General features: G+C 41.4%; 1 protein-coding gene and 1 non-coding gene across 6 annotated transcripts in view; both read right to left on the bottom strand.

Moving 5' to 3' along the window:
- Positions 1-367: 367 nt before the first annotated feature.
- armh1 (armadillo like helical domain containing 1) overlaps positions 368-19,872 on the bottom strand; it is a 41,763-nt gene continuing 22,258 nt past the window's right edge. For 4 of the 5 annotated variants that reach the window (XM_041207645.1, XM_041207650.1, XM_041207648.1 and 1 more), the window contains 5 exons: positions 14,297-14,369; positions 9,527-9,656; positions 2,023-2,100; positions 1,016-1,097; positions 368-914 (listed from right to left, as the gene is read on the bottom strand). In XM_041207645.1, coding sequence (XP_041063579.1) covers positions 895-914; positions 1,016-1,097; positions 2,023-2,100; positions 9,527-9,656; positions 14,297-14,369 — 383 coding nt within the window. In that variant the 3' untranslated portion in view covers positions 368-894. The remainder of the gene's footprint in view (positions 915-1,015; positions 1,098-2,022; positions 2,101-9,526; positions 9,657-14,296; positions 14,370-19,872) is intronic. The other variant, XM_041207649.1, reaches the window with a different exon arrangement.
- On the bottom strand, positions 7,932-8,035 carry LOC121289494. The gene has a single exon (XR_005945588.1). It is a non-coding gene; the product is annotated as a U6 spliceosomal RNA (small nuclear RNA).

The raw sequence follows: 19,872 nt of genomic DNA, 5'->3' as shown, positions 1-19,872 counted from the left end.
TTTGGCATAACTCAAACACATCCTGTTTATTGCCTTTCAGCCAATTTCATACTCATACTCGTTATTCACCCTCATTTCGCATGACTTTGACCTTACCTAATAACCTTTTGGGTAGAACTTAAAGGGACTGCTAAAGGCTATTTACAGAAAGGTAAGTTTTTTTTATAATTATGTTAATGCAGAGGCACAAGGACCAGGAGTGTTCTTGGCTTTGCAACAATACCACAAGCCACTGCTGGCACAGGCTTGCCCAATCTTATTTACCCTCCAAAATCTGCATTGGTACACCCAAGTAGAATCCACAGCTCGCCATTTTCCAGCATGAAATCACTTTCCAGCCGTGATTAATAAAAAAAATTAGAAATCATGAATGCAATATTTTCTTTAAGTAATTTTCTTACAATTGTAATGTTGAGAATCGATATCCACCAACAGTTACACATTTTTAAATATTTTTAATAGGTTGAAAGACAGGAACCATGGGAAAATTAACAGTGATGCCAAAAATTTCATTTGTATATTTTATCTAATAGGCATTCATACAAATACTAGAGAATATAAGTTTCATAAATAATTAAAAGATATTGAACTTTGGTCGTTCTGTTGGTGTACAGAGCTAGTATTAAATCTATGGTACAAATACACATTGTTAAAATCAGCTCAACTGCAGCACCATGGTAGACAAAAGCACAATCCATCACTAACGGTTAGAATGAATTTCCACTGCTTTAAGATGGAATGGGAGAGACATTGAACTGATTCAAACGCCATTTTGTTCTGGCTACCTGAAATCTACTCGAAAATGTAATTAATTCATAAAAATGTTGCATTGGTCTTTTTCATTGGTTTAAAAAAGAGCTCAATCTTGTCATGCTACAACTGAAAACTTGGGATTCATTCTGGTACTTCTTCAACTGTTGGGGTAGAACATAATAGATTATTACATTAATGCAATTGTTCAACTGGTAAAATGTGTATTTCTTATGCTTAGTACACAGAATTAACTCTGCCTTACTTCCTGGAATATTGATTTTGTTGCCAACCAAAACTGCAGCTTGGACCGAGTCCATATTCAAATACATACTCTCTGGATTTATCTGTATTGATTTAAAGGATGCATATGTAAGTACAAGACAACAAAACACATCACATTTTCCCCTGCCCTATAAAGGTGGCTTTCTATATGTCATGTGTAGTATAAAAACGTAAGTTGTATTTTTGGCTCAAAGATAAGTTCTTTGATATATTAAGTAGTGCACTGAGGTTCAATGAATGCATCACTCCAGCGCTGTTGTAAATCTGTATTAGCAAGCTGAACTCAAACCACTGTGAAGAGCGATTGGTCCTGACATTTTCTTCTCCTTCCCTCACCAAATATTGTTTTGTCACATGACACAAGAACAGAGTAAATGGGCGAACACAGATGTAGGTTAGGATTCAAGCCTACTGATTTGAACTAAAACCAGTGAATTTTTTCTAATTTCCTGCTTATATCGAAAGCACCTAAGCCTGATACTAATTTGCCAATATTTTCAATGCAGATTCCAGCAGAGGTCACTGGAAATCATTTAGGCCCAAGAATCTTTTCACTTCCTGTTCTAAGACGACTGAGTACAGTGTTGAAATCAGCTAATTTAACAAGAACCAGATTAAATGTTGGAGCTTCTCTGGGTCAGGACTACAGATGAAAGGTCCAATGAAACAAAGAAGCGAAACAAACATTTTTTAAATGGGAGGAAACATTTAAAAAGGCACATGATCAAAAGTAAGTAACTACTCACACTACTTACTCAAAGATTATACATATACTCCAATAGAACATTAATGATAAATGATTTCAAAATCATATTTTCTATGTAAAGCAAAAAATCATTGTGTAATGAATTGCAATACACTTTTACATTTATATATTTTAGAAAAAGGACAATTCCAAAATGTTCAAAAAGAAAGCTTGGAGAAAAATGCAGTTCTATTTGCTATTATTGTCATAAATTACTATAATTAAGATGATTAAAGAATTACCATATATAATTCATAAAGTGTTTCTCCCATGGCTTTTCGTACATTTTCTTCTACAACTGGAAATGTACGAATCAGCTGCTGAAATGAAAGATGTATAGCTTTTAATTCTCATTTAAACAAACAAAATGTTATGAATAATCACTTGGTAAAACAGGACTTGAGTATTACTGAAAAAAAGAGACGTTGTCAAAGCTTTTCATTTTGCATTCATCAGGACAGAATTGCAAGAATACAAACCTCAAAGGAAACAACAATTAATACTGCATGAGAAGAGGGTGCTGAATGGTTAAAATATTATGGTATTTTGGTAACATATTATGAAATTATTTTTAGAACAGGGTGTAACAAAAACAGAGCTCCATCATGCCTCTGGCAGCCACACATCTGTGGTAACTTAAAGGAGCCAACTTGACCTGCACAGGTTATTGCATGATTACAGAGCTTAGCAGGAACAATGAATATGAAGTGTTACATTTTATTAAGAAAATAACAATAATTGGATTGTTCATGGAAGAAAGCTTAGTTCTATGGAACAGCAGATAGATTTGGAGGTACAAGTTCATAGGATATTAAAGGTAGCATTTTTTTTAAAAATTCTTTCACGGGGTGTGGATATCACTGGCTAGGGCAGCATTTATTGCCCATCCCTAATTGCCCTTGATAAGGTAGTGGTGAGTCACTTTCTTGAACCGCTGCATGCCATGTGGTGCATGTAGGTACACCCACAGTGTTGTTAAGAAGGGAGTTCCAAGATTTTGACCCAACGACAGTGAAGGAGCAGTGATATAGTTCCAAGTGACATTGCTATGGCTAAAGAGGTATAGAATATAAAAGAAGAAAGGTAATGATTAACCGAAGCTGACACATCAGTGCAATACTGATATGTTAAATCGAGATCCTGTCTGCCTCCATGGTGAAAGATCTTTATCAATTTGCTAAAATAAAAACAATTTTATCCCATGGATGCATGATGACAATGTATTGGTGTTAGGAGATATAACTCAAAATGAATCACTCCAAAACTGGGATGACGATAATGTGACTCTTGATTTATATGACACAAAAATATTCACATACGCCGTCGCCAGCTAGTTTAATTTTGTTAGCTACTTGCGATTTTAACATAGTTTCAGATAAATTTTGGTCATAGCTGAAGGGAGGCAGAGACCATTTCTGTAATTTTAATTGAAAACTGCACTGTAGTTCTTGATAAATGAGCACCTAGCTCTTTGATAAATGAGCGCCTATTGTAGCATAGCAGTAACATATTCATAGTCACTTAAAAGACTATATTGTGCATCATGACATGAACAAGGCTTTGATGATTGAAATTTTAATGTAGAAATTATATTTAATCAAAGTGGGTGGGAGAAATATATAATTTCAACATTGGATCATAACAAAAGATTATGAAATAAGTTTAATTTTTACAACTATTCAATCATGTTGGTTTTAAGGGTGGATTCTGGTCATGATTGCAAAGTCATTTGCATGAAAAATAAACTTTAAAACTACAGACAAAGCATTGATTTTCAATGTATTAGTAATAACTAAGTAGAGATCAGATAAAAAAGGAATAGTTCTGAAAGAATAGTGTACTTGAGTATTTAAATCTCAAAGGTTTGGTATTTGGGTGTTATTGCAATCATAACTAATGTGGAAGTGGTATCCTAAGGCAGGAGAGTTGATTTCTCAGAAACTATTTCACATTTCAAGCAGCAAAAAGGGGTTTTTGGTTAGTGCTATACTGGAGCTATAACCATGGAAACTCCTTGTTCAGTTCAACAAATAACTGCCAAGAATGCAAAGAGTTATGTATTATATACAAAGGGGTTGCATTATTTCAGACTGAATGGTCACTTGATTCACTCTTACTTGACATCCAACTTGGACAATGAAGTCTCAAGCTATTTCCAAATCGAAAGATTACAAATTAAGTACTTTTATTCTGAAAGCACTTTGTGTTAATGGTGTAAAAGTATTATAAACCTAGTTTTTGTCCATTCTTGCTGTATACATGTTTGAAGAGGGTGATGTGGGGGAAGGAAGAAATTTCTTCTGCACCACTGGACAGTTTCAGTGCAGTTCCAGACTAGGAGAAAGGGAGAGAGATTTGCGTGATACTAGTGTGAGATGGGGTCTGAATTTATTTTGTGAAAACACTATTTGCTATTTTCTCTAATAGTTTTAAGTATTTCAAGTTCTAAGGTCCACTCTGGACATACAGCTCCTATTGAAAACCAAGGCTGTTTGTCCAAGATGTTTCCCAGAGGCAGTCACTGGGCAAAGTTTGTTAATGTATTTAAAAATTTATAATGGTGTTTAAAAGCTTATAAAATGTTTAAAAGTTTTTGAAATATTATAAAACACTCACTTGCCTTTCAACTGGAGATTGACCTTAATGGGTGTGCCTTCACCTCATAATGTCACCAAGGGCATGGCATCACCTGGCATGTGCCTTGCTGCAAGGCTTTGCTGTTCCTCATGTTGGCAGCCAGGTTGCAGCAAGAACTTGAAATTCTCACTCCAACCAACAAATTAGTTAAGTGCACATTTCTCAGCACAATCAGTTGTGAATACTGCTTCTCCACTGCTGGCAGCAAAATCCAGACCATTGCTGTTTGAGAGACTTTAATATGCACAAATTAGCTGCTACGTTTCTCTATACTATAATAGTAACAATGCTAAAGAACCTCGATTAGATGTGAAATGTTTTGGAATTTCTTGACACGGTGAGAGGCGCTACATGCAAGTTCTTCTTCTAGAAACCCTTAACAACTACAGCAACTTGTATTTATGTTATCTTAATGAAACATCCCAAAGTGCTTCAGAGGAGCAATTACAAAACAAAGTATAATACCGAGCACTTAAGGTGGTTGACCAAGAGCTTGGTCAAAATGGGATACTTTAAGAAGTGAATAAGGGAGGGAAGCGAGGTAGGGAGGTGGAGAGGTATAGAGATGGAATTCCAGAGTTAAGGGCCTAAGCAACTGACAGCACAGCTACCAATGTTGGAGCATTTATAATTGGGAGTGCACAAGAGGCCAGAATTAGAGGAGCACATATATCACGGAAAGATGTGGGGTTGGAGGAGAATGTAGAGATTGGGAAGGGCAAGGCACTGGAGGTAATTGAAAACCAGGATGAGAAATTTTAAATCAAGATGTTGTTTGACCGGGAGTCAATATAGGTCAGTGAGCATAGGCGTGATAGGAGAGTGTGACTTGCTGCAAGTTAAGACACTGGAAGAAGAGTTTTGGATGATCTTAAGCTTACAGGATGTAGAATGTAGGAGAGCAGCCAGGAGTGTTTTGGTATAGTTGAGCCTGGAGGATACAAGGGCATGGTTGAGGATTTCAGCAGCAGATGAGCCGAGACAGGGGCAAAGTCAAGTGATGTTGCAGAGGTGGAAATAGTTTAAGTGATGTGATATGAGGTTAGAAACTCACCTTGGGATCAAATTTGACACCAAGATTGCAAGCAGACTGGTTTAATCTCAGACTTTTGACCAGAGAGGGATGGAGTTATTAGCTTGGGAACAGAGTTTGGAGCGGGGATCGAAAACAACGGCTTCAGTTTTCCCAATATTTAATTGGAGCAAATTTCTGCTCATCCAGGACTGGATGTCAGATAAGCGGTCTGATAATTTAGCAACAGCAGAGGAGTTGAGAGAAGTGGTGGTGAGGTAGAGCTGGGTGTCGTCAGTGTACATGTGAAAACTAACCCTATGTCTTCAGATGATGTCACCAAGAGGCAGCATGTGGACGAGAAACAGGAGGGAGGCAAGGATAGATCCTTGGGGTCACCAGAGGAGGTAACCGTGCAGGAACAAGAAGAGAAATCGTTGCAAGTGATTCTCTGGATACGTTTAAATAGCTAAGAATAGAACCACATGAGAGCAGTCCCATTCAGCTGGACAACAGTGGAGAGTTGTGGGAGGGGGATGGCGTGGTCAACCATTTCAAAGGCTGCAGACATATGGGAAGGATGAGGAAGAAAGTTTATCTTTGTCACACTCACATGGGATGTCATAGGGACGCCTTAAGACCTGAATTAGAGTGTGCTTTGCATTATTGGGCTCGACACAATAGGAACAATATTTAGAGAGGGTACAATGCAGATTCACTTGGATGCCGCCTGGTCTGAGAATACAAAGACTTGAGAAGTTGAGACTTTTTTCATAGGAACAATGGAGATTAAGGGCCAATGTGATAGAAGTGTTTAAAATTCCTAAAGTATATAACATGGGCTATGAATGCATTAGATTTAAGTGGTTTAGAAAAGAGACCAAGAGATATTTCCTTCCAGAGAGTTATGAAGCTGTAAAATTCATTTCCAGATTTAGTGGTTGAGGCAGAACTTGTTAACATTCAAGATTAGATTGGACAGGTGGTTGAATGATATGGGAATATGGTAGTTAAATGTAATCAGGATTTATTGCTTGCATGAGGAGTAAACAATGACAGGGACAGGTTTGGCTGAATGACAACAGACAAAAATTGTAAACTTATTTTGGAGAAGCATTATATGTCAGATAATGTACCGCCAGTTAATTGCAGTATTTTTTTTGTACAGCTGCATAAGCGTATTCCTTGTAAATATATGCAATATTAGTTTAAGTATGAATGTCAAAGTCTGGCAGGGTAGTGTTTATAATTTTTTGGAATAGATAATATAATGTGTTGGAAACTCGTAATTTTTTCTCCTTCCTACAAGAAACATACATCTGTTCTGCCCTTTATCAAAATTGGGCACAGACTGAGAACAAAGTGATATACCAATTCTACTCTGCCCCAATGCTTTTGGTTATGCAGCATTCTTGCCTCCTTCCATTTTCTCACTGCTCAAGACTTAGGCCCTGATATTTCTGGGTTGTGTAAGGGCATAGGGCCTGTTTATGTGCTGCCTAACTCTATGACTCCATATGTCAGCAATTACACTTTCTTGGAACTACCAATAACTGATGTAGCTGTTTAGACTGGGGTTTTGCAGGAAAACTATGAACATGAAATCCATTCTGTGATTCTATGTTCCAGGATGAGTTGAAGAATTGCATATCAATTGGGTGTTTTCAGGTAATGGGCATTTACTGGGGACTCACCCATGTTCATATATATAGGAGCAGGCTCACAGAGGTTTATTGCAGCTCAAGTTCCTGGGCTTTATATCTGGAAAAAGCTCATTGTGTAAGGATGTTCGCTTAATGATGAATTTCAATAGTTTATATATAGAAGCAGGCTGTAATTGTGGTTATTGGATTGGAGGTGCATGGTTTGTAATGTGTGTTTCTTAAATTAAAGCTTGTAAGTATATGAAGACTAGGCTTCAGTTCCTTCACTGCCTGGCTATCTGAGTTGTAACAAGAAGCATCTGTCCTCCCAGTGGCAGCCACATGCAATGATAGAGCTGAAGTGATGACATCAACTGTCCAAAGTGCCATGATATCTACCTTCCCATCCAACCTTGAAAATATGAGGCACTCTTTAAAAGGCACAATTTTCTGGGACCCATTCATCAAGACACAAATACTCAATTAAAGCAGCTTGTGGACATTTTTGGTCATATCATGGGCCCACTGCAAGTATTGCAAAGCTTTTTAAATCTTTTCCTCAGGAAGCCTTCCCTAAATTCTGCATTACACTTGGAAACCAATTCATTTCAAGACAACTATTGAGTTGAGGTCTGATGGTTGTGTAATAGACTTCCTAATGGGAACTGAATGTTGCATGATTTATATGTTGGAACAAGAGAAGCAGGTAGCTGTAACTCTTTCGAGTACAAACACGCTTCCATCTGTTCCTATTCAGATGAAGTTACATTGTTTCATAGTTTGCCATTGTGAGATTTGAACTCTTGATCTTGGGGTTACAAACCCAGTACCATAACCACTTGGCTATTTAGGCCAAGGTTAAAAAATGGAACGCTTCACGAATTTGCGTGTCATCCTTGCGCAGGGGCCATGCTAATCTTCTCTGTGCCAGACCATCTCAGCAATGCCCATTCAGCAGGATGTTTGTATCCAGGTGTACTCTATAGGACTTTTCCCAAGAGCATTGTCTCAGGAAGCTGTGAATTAGTCACAAAGCTTTGAAATAGATTAGTTAATTAGTGCAGTCAGATTGCAACTGAGAATCACAGCACATACAACTCTTACTGTGGCACGGAAAATGACCACAGCTCTCAATTTCCATGCCATAGGTTCCTTCCAGCAAAGCACAGAAGGCTTTTGTTATATCAACCAATTTGCAAGTCTCTGTAAAACAGCGCCAATGTGCTGTTTGCCAAGACAGCTCAATTTATTTAATTTGACAATGCTCCCACATAGGACGTCATCAACTGTTTCAATCCCCAGGGTTGTTAGAGCTATTGATTGGCACCCATATAGCAACTGTGTGCCCCAAATGTATTTACATGAACTACCATGGCTTTCTTTCCCTAAATGCACAGCTGCTTTCTGATGAAGGACACAACTTCTTGTACCTGAATTCATGACTTATTGGAAACTGTTATGATGCTTTCATTTGCTGGTTTCCAAATTTGTTTTTTCCTTCATTTTCTCCCCATGACTGCCAATTCTTAAAGGCACTGACTTTAGAAACCACAATTTTTCACAGGTGAACCAGACAGTTAGTGCCAGCAGGAAGACATCATAGCGGAGTCTGATTCCATCCTTGCCCCCCATCCAAATAGATACACTTTCCAGAGACCCAGAAGAGATAAACAGCTTTTTTTCCCTAAAGGACATTAGGAAGCTTTTTTTTTAATAATCTGACAGCTTCCTGGCCACTTTTACTAATACCATTTTTTCCAGGTATTTTCTAAACTGAATGCAAATTCTCAAACTGCAATGGTGGAATTTCAATTCACAGTCACTAGATTATTAGTTCAGATCTCTGGATTACTGATCCAGTAATGTAATTACTACACTACTTACCTGATATGATGATGAACATTTTGACTCAATTAGTTCAATTTAGTTATAATTGTAATGGACAGTTGAGAAAATTAGAACTTGCATTTAGAAAGCAGCTTTCACGACCAATGGAGTATAGTTATCATTATAATGTAGGGAAATACGACAGCAAAGGTCACTTAATGAGCCATCTGGGGAACATATTTTTATTCAAATTTAATACAGAAATATCAATATTGATAAATCTATGCCTTAGCATTTCTAATCAGCACTTTGATAATATATAAAAACATTTTGGCCTAGTTTCGAATTGATTATTTTCTTCACCTTTAATTACTGCACTATGCATTCAATAATCTATATTTTTATCATGAACGAATATAATCACTGTAGTTACCTGAGCTTGCATTACCCTCCAAGATGCAAGAGGTAATTATGCCCATTTCACACTATTGCCATGAAACTTCGCGCATCAGCAGCAACTGTTTGGAAATCATGGGCTTACTTTTCACGATTTCCCAACTGATGCCGAGTGAAGCACCCTGCCAGCAGCACAGACTTGGAAAATTACACCCATAATGATATGCTTACTTCCAATGTTAAACTAGCCTGCCTTTGGCTGTCAGCATGATCCAGGTTCCCCATAGCAATCATGAGGTGATGCACTACTCTGAGTTGCAGCAATTCCTCAGCTATTTCAGCAGATTCTTGAATGAGTATACTGTGAAAGGCAAAAGATTATAAAACAGATGTAAGACACATTCTGCAATTAGAATGAATAATAATAAAATAATTAAATTTACGTTTCCACCCAAAATTTGTCTTACTTCTCTCCAAAAGAAATAGGTTCTTATCTTGATGTCAGTGGTGGAAAACAGGCCACTTTTGTGATCATTGGCATCAAGCATTCCAGGTCAAATAATAGTAGCTAGATGCAGAGCTAAGCACTCTTTACATGTCAATTATGTACCTTAGCCACAATTTCAAAAGAACATTGCCTAGTGCAGTGGTATGAATGTTTCCTATCCACATTATCTATTTTAATTGATACTGAAATTATATACGAACATACAAGCTAGGAGCAGGAGTAGGCCACTCGGCCCTTCGAGTCTGGTCCACCATTCAATAAGATCATGGGCAGGATTTTCAGCTCTGAGTGTGAGCACGCGCCTGACACACATGAGCGTGAAATAGCGCGCAATGATGTCGGGCGAGCATCACGACGTCATCGAGCACTTGCACGATATTTCGGTCGGCAGGCACACGCGAGAGTTGGCAGCATGCCTGCCGACAATTGCGAGGTCTATTAAACCCATTAATTAATCAATTAATTAAATTGAATGTTTTGCTGCCCTTCCAAACTTACAGTTGGCAGGCGGGTGAATAAGTCAGGCAGCCTTTGTAGTTTTTGTGAAACCTCATCCACAGGCAGGATGAGGTTTCCAACAGTGACTAAGTGAACATATTGAAAACTCATTTTTCACAAGTCCCTGTTCATGTGACAGATCACATGTGGGGACATGTTTTCCTTATTTTTGAAATCTTTATTTGTCATGTTAAAAATCTTCAGCTCTCTGAGGCAGCTCTGGGCCTTCAGGGAGCTTTCACTGAGCGTACCCCCGCACACTTCAGCACTCGCACTCCTCCTGCCCCTACCCCGGCTGCGCTGAGGTTATCAGTGCATGTTTCACGCTGGCTGGCCATTAATTGGCCAGCCAGTGTGAAATCACGGTCGGGGCCCGATTGCAGTCTGCGGTCCGTTGCGCAGCCGCTCCTGGGCTCGCCCGCCCGACGAAGGGAAAATCCTCCCCTATGACAGATCTGACTGTAACCTCTTGCCTACTCCCGGTAATATTTCACCCCATTGCTTATCAAGAATCTATCTACCGCTGCCTTGGAAACATTCAAAGACTCTGCTTCCACTGCTTTTTGAGGAAGAGTTCCAAAGACCCACTACCCTCAGAGAAAAAAATTCTTCTCATCTGTCTTAAATGGGCGACTCCTTATTTTCAAACAGTGACCCCTAGTTCTAAATTCTCCTGCAAGAGGAAACATCCTCTCCACATCCACCCTGTTAAGACCCCTCAGGATCTTACATGTTTCAATCAAGTTGTGTCTTATTCTTCTAAACTCCAACATTACAAGCCTGGCCTGTCTAACCTTTCCGCTTAAGATAATCTGCCCATTCCTGGTATTAGTTTAGTAAACCTTCTCTGATCTGCTTCTAACGCAATTCCATCCCTTCTTAAATAAGGAGACCAATGCTGTACACAGTATTCCAGATGTCGTCTCACCAGTGTCCTGTACAACTGAAGCACAACCTCCCTACTTTTACATTCAATTCCCCTCGCAATAAACGATAATATTCTCTTAGATTTCCTAATTACTTGCTGTACCTGCATACTAGCCTTTTGTGATTCATGCAGTAGGACATCCAGATCCCTCTGAATTTCAGAGCTCTGCAATTTCTCACCATTTAGATAATATGCTTCTTTTTTATTCTTCCTGTCAAAATGGACAGTTTCACATTTTCCTGCATTATAATCCATTTGCCAGATCTTTGCCCACTCACTTAACCTATCTATGTCCCCATGTAGTCTCTTTATGTCCTCTTCACAGCTCACTTTCCTACCTATCTTTGTATCATCAGCAAATTTAACAACACACCTTCGGTCCCTTCTTCCAAGTCATTTATATAAATTGTAAAAATTTGAGGGCTCAGCGCTGATCTCTGTGGCACACCACTCGTCACACCCTGCCAACTAGAAAAAGACCCATTTATAGCTACGTTCTGTTTCCTGTTAGCTAGCCAATCTGCTAACTGCACCAATATGTTACCCCTACATCATGAGCTTCCATTTTCCACAATAACCTTTAATTTGGCACTTTATCAAATGCCTTCTGGAAATCTAAGTACAGTACATCCACCGGTTCCCCTTTATCCACAGCACATGTGACTCCTTCAAGGAAATCCAATAAATTGGTTCAACATGGTTTCCCTTTCACAAAACCATGTTGACTCTGCCTGATTGCCTCATAAGTGCCTTGCCATAACATCTTTAATAATAAGTCAAACTATTAACACTTGCGTTTATATAGCACCTTTCATGACCTCAGGACATCATAAAGCATTTCATAACCAATGAAGTGCTTTTTGAAGAGTACCCATTATTGCAATGTAAGAAAAGTGGCAGCCAATTTATGCACAGCAAACTTCCACAAACAGCAATGTGATAATGACCAGATACTGGGCAGAATCTTGTAGAGACAATGGGAGTCTCAACCACCGGTAGAGCCAGCGAGGCCCCATGTCACCTCTTTTTGAGAAGGCCTGCTGTATCTTGCGCCATTTAAGTATTTAACAGGTCAGCGGCGGGCCTAACCCCTGGGATCAAGGATCCCAGCAGCTCTTTGTACTCTGCAACACCACCGGAGATGCAGTGGCTGCCACCGCAAGTAGACCTACACAAAGCATCTGATCAAGTAGGGAGCCTGGCACAGATAAGTGATAGCAGGAGGGATTTGCAGGGTTGGGGTCAGGGGGAATGGGAATATGGAGTCTACAGCAAATGCAAGGGTTGGCTTTCAAAGGTCCCCTCCCCTTCCCAATGCTGGGTGCCTCAATCACACATTCAGTGCCTTTGAACTTGGGATCCCTCACCACGGAAGTCCACAATCAAACATTGCAGGGTTTCCTTGTCATGCTCCCTGCAGGGCAAGCCTCCTGCCGCCACTGAGTTAATACCAGCAGCAGTGAGATGAGGCCCTTAAGTGGACATTAGTTGCCCACTTAAAGACTCCTCAATTGGTGCCGAGGTGGGAAGGCCATCCATGGATGGAATGTATGAACTGTGCGCCTATGAATTTGTACCAGGTTTTACCTGGTCCTTGCTAGAAATATGGAATCAGCCCTTTTATTCTCTGAATCACTTAACTAGGGTGGAGACAGGAAGGTGGCAGAGTCCCCACCACAACCCTCCTGCCTAATTAAATGCCCCCCACCACCAAACTCACCGCAGGGAGGGCACAACATTCCAACCAATCTGTTTTTTTTTTACGTTTTGTTTACTGAAGGACAAATATTGGCCAGGGCACCAGAGATAACTCCCTTGCTTGTCTTTGAGATGGTGCAATAGGATCTTTTACATCCAGCTGAAAGGGTAATCAAGGCCTCGGTTTATCACCTCATCAGAAAGATAGCATCTCTGACAGTGCAATGCTCCCTCAGTACAACACTGAAGTGTCAGCCTAGATTTTTGTGCTCAAGTATCTGGAGTAGGACTTGAACTTCTACTTATTGACTCAGAGGTGAGAAGTGCTACCAACCGAGCCATACTGACACTATTTGGTTCCCTCACATACTAAAAACTAAGTTGAAGTTCCTCAAACTCATTTCATATAAGATCTTAGAGTCAGGAAAGTTGACCATATGCCACACACCCCCTCCCCTGCCTCAGTTTCATCTGATTAAAGATTGATGTAACTGTATCTAAGCCTGACAGCAATTTACTGTCCATTATTTCAGCATGTGTAGGGTATGTGATCTGGACTTAAAGAAGAGAAGATTACAAAAAAGAAGTTATGAAATTGTAAAGGCAAATTACTTCTATTTTATAAATTGTTCGGGTAACTGATTCCCTTGTCAATGATGCTGAATTTGGATACTGTAACCTCTCTACACATTGCTCTAGTTTAAAATATGGCCTTCATTTACCTGTATGTCAAGACACATAAAAGTCAAGTTTGTGCTTCCAAGAGGAAATGAATTAAAAATGGATGAAATGTATGAACTGCGTGCCCATTAATTTGCACCAAGCATTATCTGCTCCCTGGTAGAAATATGGAATCAATTTTTTTATTCCCTAAATCTATCAATATGTTAAAAATCATATATATGGTATTCACATCCTATCCAAAGAGCTATTTCTTCTTTCACTTTCTATGTCAAAATTTGTGATGGAAACTGTTATGTAAACATTTCTAATGGGAAAACTCAATATCAACATTTTATAAATGGATCTCTCCAAATTTTTTGGAAATAAAATGTCCATCATTTTGTTTCTCAGAAACTGAAATTTTTGGAGTCCAAAATAAGATTTTTTAAGAAATTCAAATTTCAAACAGAACCTTACATAGAGAAGTTCTCTCCCACACATTTAAACTCACCCCCCTTCATCTCCCCACACCCCACCCCCACCAATATTATAAAACAGAGTACGCTCTAACTTTCTAACTTGCTGCTGTCAGTATACCGTAACAGTTTCTTTGATTTGTCAACAATTAGTGATTTGCAATATTAGTGGCAATGCAGAAACCCACTTGCATTTTGTCTTCTATAAAATCATTTGGCACATGACTTACCCCATAACTTTTGCTGCTGCAGCCTGCTGTACAAACAAAGGTAAGGATTCTGTAAGGATTGTTGTGGGTTCATCTAAATGTGAAAGAAAATTACTGTCTTAAGAAATTTATAGACAATTAGATGCCATTAAGATTATATAATTTTGTGGCATTTAAGTTATATTGAATTTAAGAATTAAAAATAAAACAAAAACTTAACTTGTGAAAAAATTTTCAGGTACCAATACATATTTTGCATTAGAAAACAAATTAATAGCTCTTCAGATGGTTTATTGGGAAAAGTAATGTATAGCTGAGCTATAAAGACCAGTAGGCCTGGGTTTAATGTATGATCTGTATTGAGTTAGCTGATCTTAATGGGACAATATATTTCACCTGAGTACTAGTTTAGGGAAGGAATGTGTCAAAAGTTCCCAGTGACTCCTGCTGCTAAGTTTGCACATGTACATGTTGATGCAGAATAGACTAGGGCACATGACTTTTATATGATATTGTTTACTGTTGAACAATTTCACGATCTAGGTGCCATCACTTGCCAAATGTGCACCCATTTTTCTTGCAATTTCAAGTTTGAATCTCTCTGTTTAGGTTTCCACCCTGCCACAATGTTGAAACAGCACCAATCAAAGTCACAAATTATATCTTCCATTACTATCACCATGGTGCACTATCTCTTCTCATCTTTCTTGACTATTGCAGATTGACCACATCATCTTCTTCAACATCTCCCTTCCATCCAGTTGAATGGTACTACCTGGCTTGATTCCACTCTTATCCAGTTGTAACCAAAGCATCTCGAGAAATGGCTTCTCTTCCTGCACCCTGCAATTTCCTTCAGCTTATCAGCAATATCAAAGCCACTGTCTTCAACCCCTCCTCCCATACCCTCCAGTTTCTCACCACCAATTCCAAATGCCTCCCCGGCCATTGTATCAGGCTGATCACAATCTCAGCATACCATTTTTTACCTCAAGCTGAGCTACTGATCAATATACTGTCTATCGCAAAGATTGCCTCCTTACATCTGTGTAACATTGCACAACTCCACTCCTACCTCAGCTCCTTTGCTGCTGAAATCCTCATCCGTGCTTTTGTCACCTCAAGACTCAATTATTGCAATGCTCTCCTGGGTGGCTTCCCATCCTCCATAAGTCTTAGCTTATGCAAATATAAAAATGCGAACATACAACAGGTAGAACAATGGGTTCAGGCGAGACAGTAATAAGAATAGAGACATCTGCATAGGGAAGACATTTTTTTTTGGACAAGAAAGTGATTGGAGTAAATGATTTAAACCGACAAGGAATGGATTAAAGCAAAAAATAAAGGTGAATAACGATTGAGTTATTCAATTTAAGATAGAAAGAAATAAATGACAAAAATATGTTGAAGGATATAATGCCAAAGAGGGAAAGCTAGTTGACACTGAAATAGGGAAGATAGAGGAGCTAGAAGTTGATTTAAAAAAAGCAAAATACTGCAAATACTGGAGATCTGAAATAAAAACAGAAAGTGCTGGAAAAACTCAGCAGGTCTGGCAGCACCTGTGGAGACAGAAAGAGTTATCGCTTTGAGTCCAATATGACTCTTCATCGGAACTATTGATATTACTGTGAGGGTGAGGGTTGCAATAAAGAAAAGCTAAATGTGTGGCAAGATTCATAGCATCAATCTGATTTCACATGATGCAAACATTATACTCAGGTTACTTACAAGACAGTCATGATCAAAATCAGAATATTGGAATAAGTGCACTTCAAGATGGCAGATGTGTCAAGGAGGGTGGTGCTGTGTTGCAATGGTTAAAATTTATTTAATAGAAGGAAGAGTGTATTGACTAGAAAACTGAGTATAAAATTGAAGAAAAAAATAGTTTGATTATGCATGAGGTGCTGAAACATGGATGCTAAAGAAAGAGGTCAGTTCTAGGTGCATAGAGAAGTAAAATAGACAAGAAAATTAATGGGCTGTTAACAATAATACAATAAGAATGTAATATGATGTTATTAGAAAATTTGAAATTAACTGGTTTAGGCACATGCTGAGAGGGGATGGGATGTTGAAATAGTTGATGGTTGGGCGGATGGATGAAAAAAGACCATGACCAAGAAGGATGCTTCAGGACCGTGTGAAGAATAGGAGATCATATATAAAAGCACAGGGGGTGAAATTTTCTGTGCCCACTGGCATCAGGCGTGTTCGGTGGCGAGAAGGCCAAAAATCACTTTCACAACATTGTAAAAACCAGTTTGCGATCATCCGCTGAGCCTGTTGGTGGGCCGCTTTCCCCGCCATCAGACATCGGGAACCTCATTGTAACACATCAGCATATTATTACTAGGCCAGCCCACCAGACTCAGTCCTCTCCGTTGAATTGACCACCCACATCGGCGGGAAAATATGCTGGTGCAGAACACGTCTTGACAACTGTGACGTGCAAAAGTCCGAAACTTACCACCAGGGCTGTGCTCATATTGCGAACATTCGAGGAGCAGAAGATGCTGGAGCCCAACAGTAATGAAAATTGGTGGAACATCCATGGCATGCTGGGTGGATTCTCATGGACATGGCTCTGCTGCAAAGCAGCTCACAGAAATTGGAAAGTCATTGTTGATGCTCATGGTGGATGATGGTCGAGGGGGTGGAAGAGGAAGGTCTAGGATCAACTGGGAGAGGAAGTGGTGTTGTGGGGGGTGAGGTTAGGAGGGGGGAAATTAAGGTGTCAGGGGGCTGAGGTTAGGAGGGAGGGAATAAAGGTGTTGGGGGGTTGAGATTAGGGGAGGGGCGGATGAAGATGTAGGGGGTGAGGTTGGGAGGCAGGAGTGACTACAGGGGAGGAGGGGGTAATGAGGGAGAAGATGGTAACTGGGAATGTAGGTGTAAAGAGGGGTTAGAAGGTGTAAGGGAAGAAGTTCAGAGTGGGGAAGGAGTGCGGAGAGGGAAGGGAGTCCGGGAAAGGAAGGAGTACGAAGAGGGGAAAGAATCCAGGGAAGGAAGGAATGAGGACGGGGAGGGAGTAAGGGTGAAGGAAGAAGTGCGGAGACGGGAAAGAGTCCGGGGGAGGAATTTGTATGGAGAAGGGAGGGAGTCTGGGAGGAGGAAGGAGTGTGGAAATAAGAGGGAATAAGGGTGGAGGAAGTAGTAGGGCTGGAGGAAGGAATTGGGAGGGGGGAAAAACTAAGGTGGAAGAAGTAAGGATGTCTGAGGGAGTCAGGAATGGGGAGGGAATAAGTGGGGGTGGGGATGGGGGTGGGTTGGGAGGACTAAGTAGGGAGGGGAAGGAGTCTGGAGGAGAGGAAAGGGTTCTGGGGGGGTGGGGGCTTCCTGGGGAGTGGGGGTCCCAGGAGGTCCAGGGGTGGGAAGGGGTTCCAGGAGGAGAGAAGATTTCTAGGAGTTGGAGGGGGCTCTAGGGCGGGGGAGAAGAGGTTCTGGGGTGAGGGGGTTGAGGGGTGGGCAGGGGTCCAGAGGTGGGGGATGTCCAGGTGAATATGCAAGGCAGGGGTCTAATGGGTCCATGATTGCCTCCTGGGGAGTGAACTGAGGGAGGGCTTGGTATGAGGGAATGGTGAGAGCATTCTGGTGAGAATGACCGAGGACAGAGTGAGGTGGTAGGGTGAGAGGGTGAGGGTTCGGCAATATAAGTAGAGGGATGGCAAGAGTGGTTGGTGGGGACTTAGAGACAAACTCATACACTGGGATTGGGAATGAGGAGGTCAGGGAGGTGAATGTGGATGGAGGTGGGATTTTTGGGAAAGAAGAGAATGTACTCATTCGCCTGGACATCCCCTAAGGAAAAGTGCTTTGGCTGGTAGGTCACAGAGCAGAGGTGGAAGGTAATGCCAGAGGGGGTTAACTGTGATGGAGGAAAGGAAATGGGTGACTGGGGGAGGGAAAAAGACAGGCGAGCTGACGCAAAAGCGAATCCAGACTACGCTGTCTAAATCAAAAGTGAAACGACAGTCATGGCAGACGAGATCAAGTACCGCATGGGAGCGTGATCATTGGGTGTGCAGAAATGCATGTCAGCTCAGATGGACAACTGAAAGCGAACACCAGCAGGCAGCATTCAAAATACTCAGGACATTGAGGTAAATGCGATGTATGAAGGATCACGTGCGTGGGAGAGTGCTTGCACAAGGCTTCAAAAGGCCGTACCACATACACACGCTTCTCCCTCCAGGGTCACTCGTTGACTGGTTGCTCCCTTTGTGGTGACAGAGGACGAGGTTGAGGGACTCACAGGACTCGAAGGGAGAGGACAGCATTTGAGACTCCTGAGTGGATGACCAAGGGGTTTCCAGCTGCTGCTCCTCCTCCTTTCGGGTGCCCGGTGGCCCCGGCTTGACTCAAGGGGGAAGGAGCATCTGAAGGCACGTCGAGGTGTCCTGTTTCCCTCTCATGTTGCCACTGCAGGAACTCACCCATGGCTCCCGCGATGGAGTCCAAGTCGACTCACATCTTTGCATTGAGCCGGACCAGGGTCTCTATGGCATCCGCCATACTCCCCATGAAAACCTCCACACACGCATATGTGGGCACCACTTCAACGCACAGCAGGCAGACAAACTCATCTGACTCAGGTGCCCCTCTGTTGAGGGCTTCCAACAGCTCTGAGTGATGTTCCCATGCCTTCTGCTTACTCTCCGGGATGAATTGGAAGGCCAAATCCAGAGGCTCGTCATCTGACTCGGACCTCACAGATGCCTGATCCCCAGCAGTCCTTCAATTGCTGGATGCTCCGTCGAACTTTCCTCCTCCTGCTGCAGACACATGCCCTTGCTGTAATCACCAGATTATGTACCCGAGTGTGCTCTAGATCTAGGTCCCACCAAGGTGTGTCTCTGCTCTGGTGAAGGATGTGGTTAAGCGCTGTGATGTGTTTTCCAGGCTGCTCATTTCCAGCTCCTCAATGGAGGAGTGTCCTCTTGGCTGGTGGTGAGGACCTGGCTGAAACTGAGGGACTTGCTGGCTGAGGGTGTGGGTCCCTTGGCAGAGCTTCCTATGAACCGAAGTAGAAATAATTAGTGCATGGCAGCAGAGTCAAAAGCAGGAGAGAGAGCGTTGCATTGAGAGAGGGATGATCTGGTGCAGGATCCTCGAGTGGGTGTTTGCCACCGACATCACCGTCACCGCAGGGCCTACATCCTCACCAGTCAGCGCAATGGCATGCTCCTCAAAGTGACTGAGGGGGCCTAATGTGGGCTCAGTCTGGGGCCTCTCCCTGCTGATGTGAGCAGGCTTCTCCTGCATGGAAACAGATGAAGAGAGAGTAAGCAGGACACGTGGCACTGCATGAAATATTTGTGTGGTGATCGGCGCCATGGACAGGATGAGGATGTAAGCTTGAGAGGATATAAGCCTGATGGAGATGTGAGGGTGTATGTAAGTGTTAGTGTTGTTGTCCCTTGAGGTGTGAGATCCTTGTGCATGTGTGAAGGGTTTGTGAATGTGTGAACTGAGAGTGATGTTACCCTGGCGGAATGGATGAGACCATTCATCCTGTAGCGGCACTGGATGGCTGTCCTCTTTTGCAGGGTATTGGCGCTGACCACCGCTGCCATGGCCTCCTATGCTGG

The sequence above is a fragment of the Carcharodon carcharias genome, chromosome 16 (genome assembly GCF_017639515.1).
Source record: "Carcharodon carcharias isolate sCarCar2 chromosome 16, sCarCar2.pri, whole genome shotgun sequence".
NCBI classification, from domain to species: domain Eukaryota; kingdom Metazoa; phylum Chordata; class Chondrichthyes; order Lamniformes; family Lamnidae; genus Carcharodon; species Carcharodon carcharias.
Note: the sequence above shows the minus strand (reverse complement) of the source record. Positions and strands in the feature narration are given on the sequence as shown.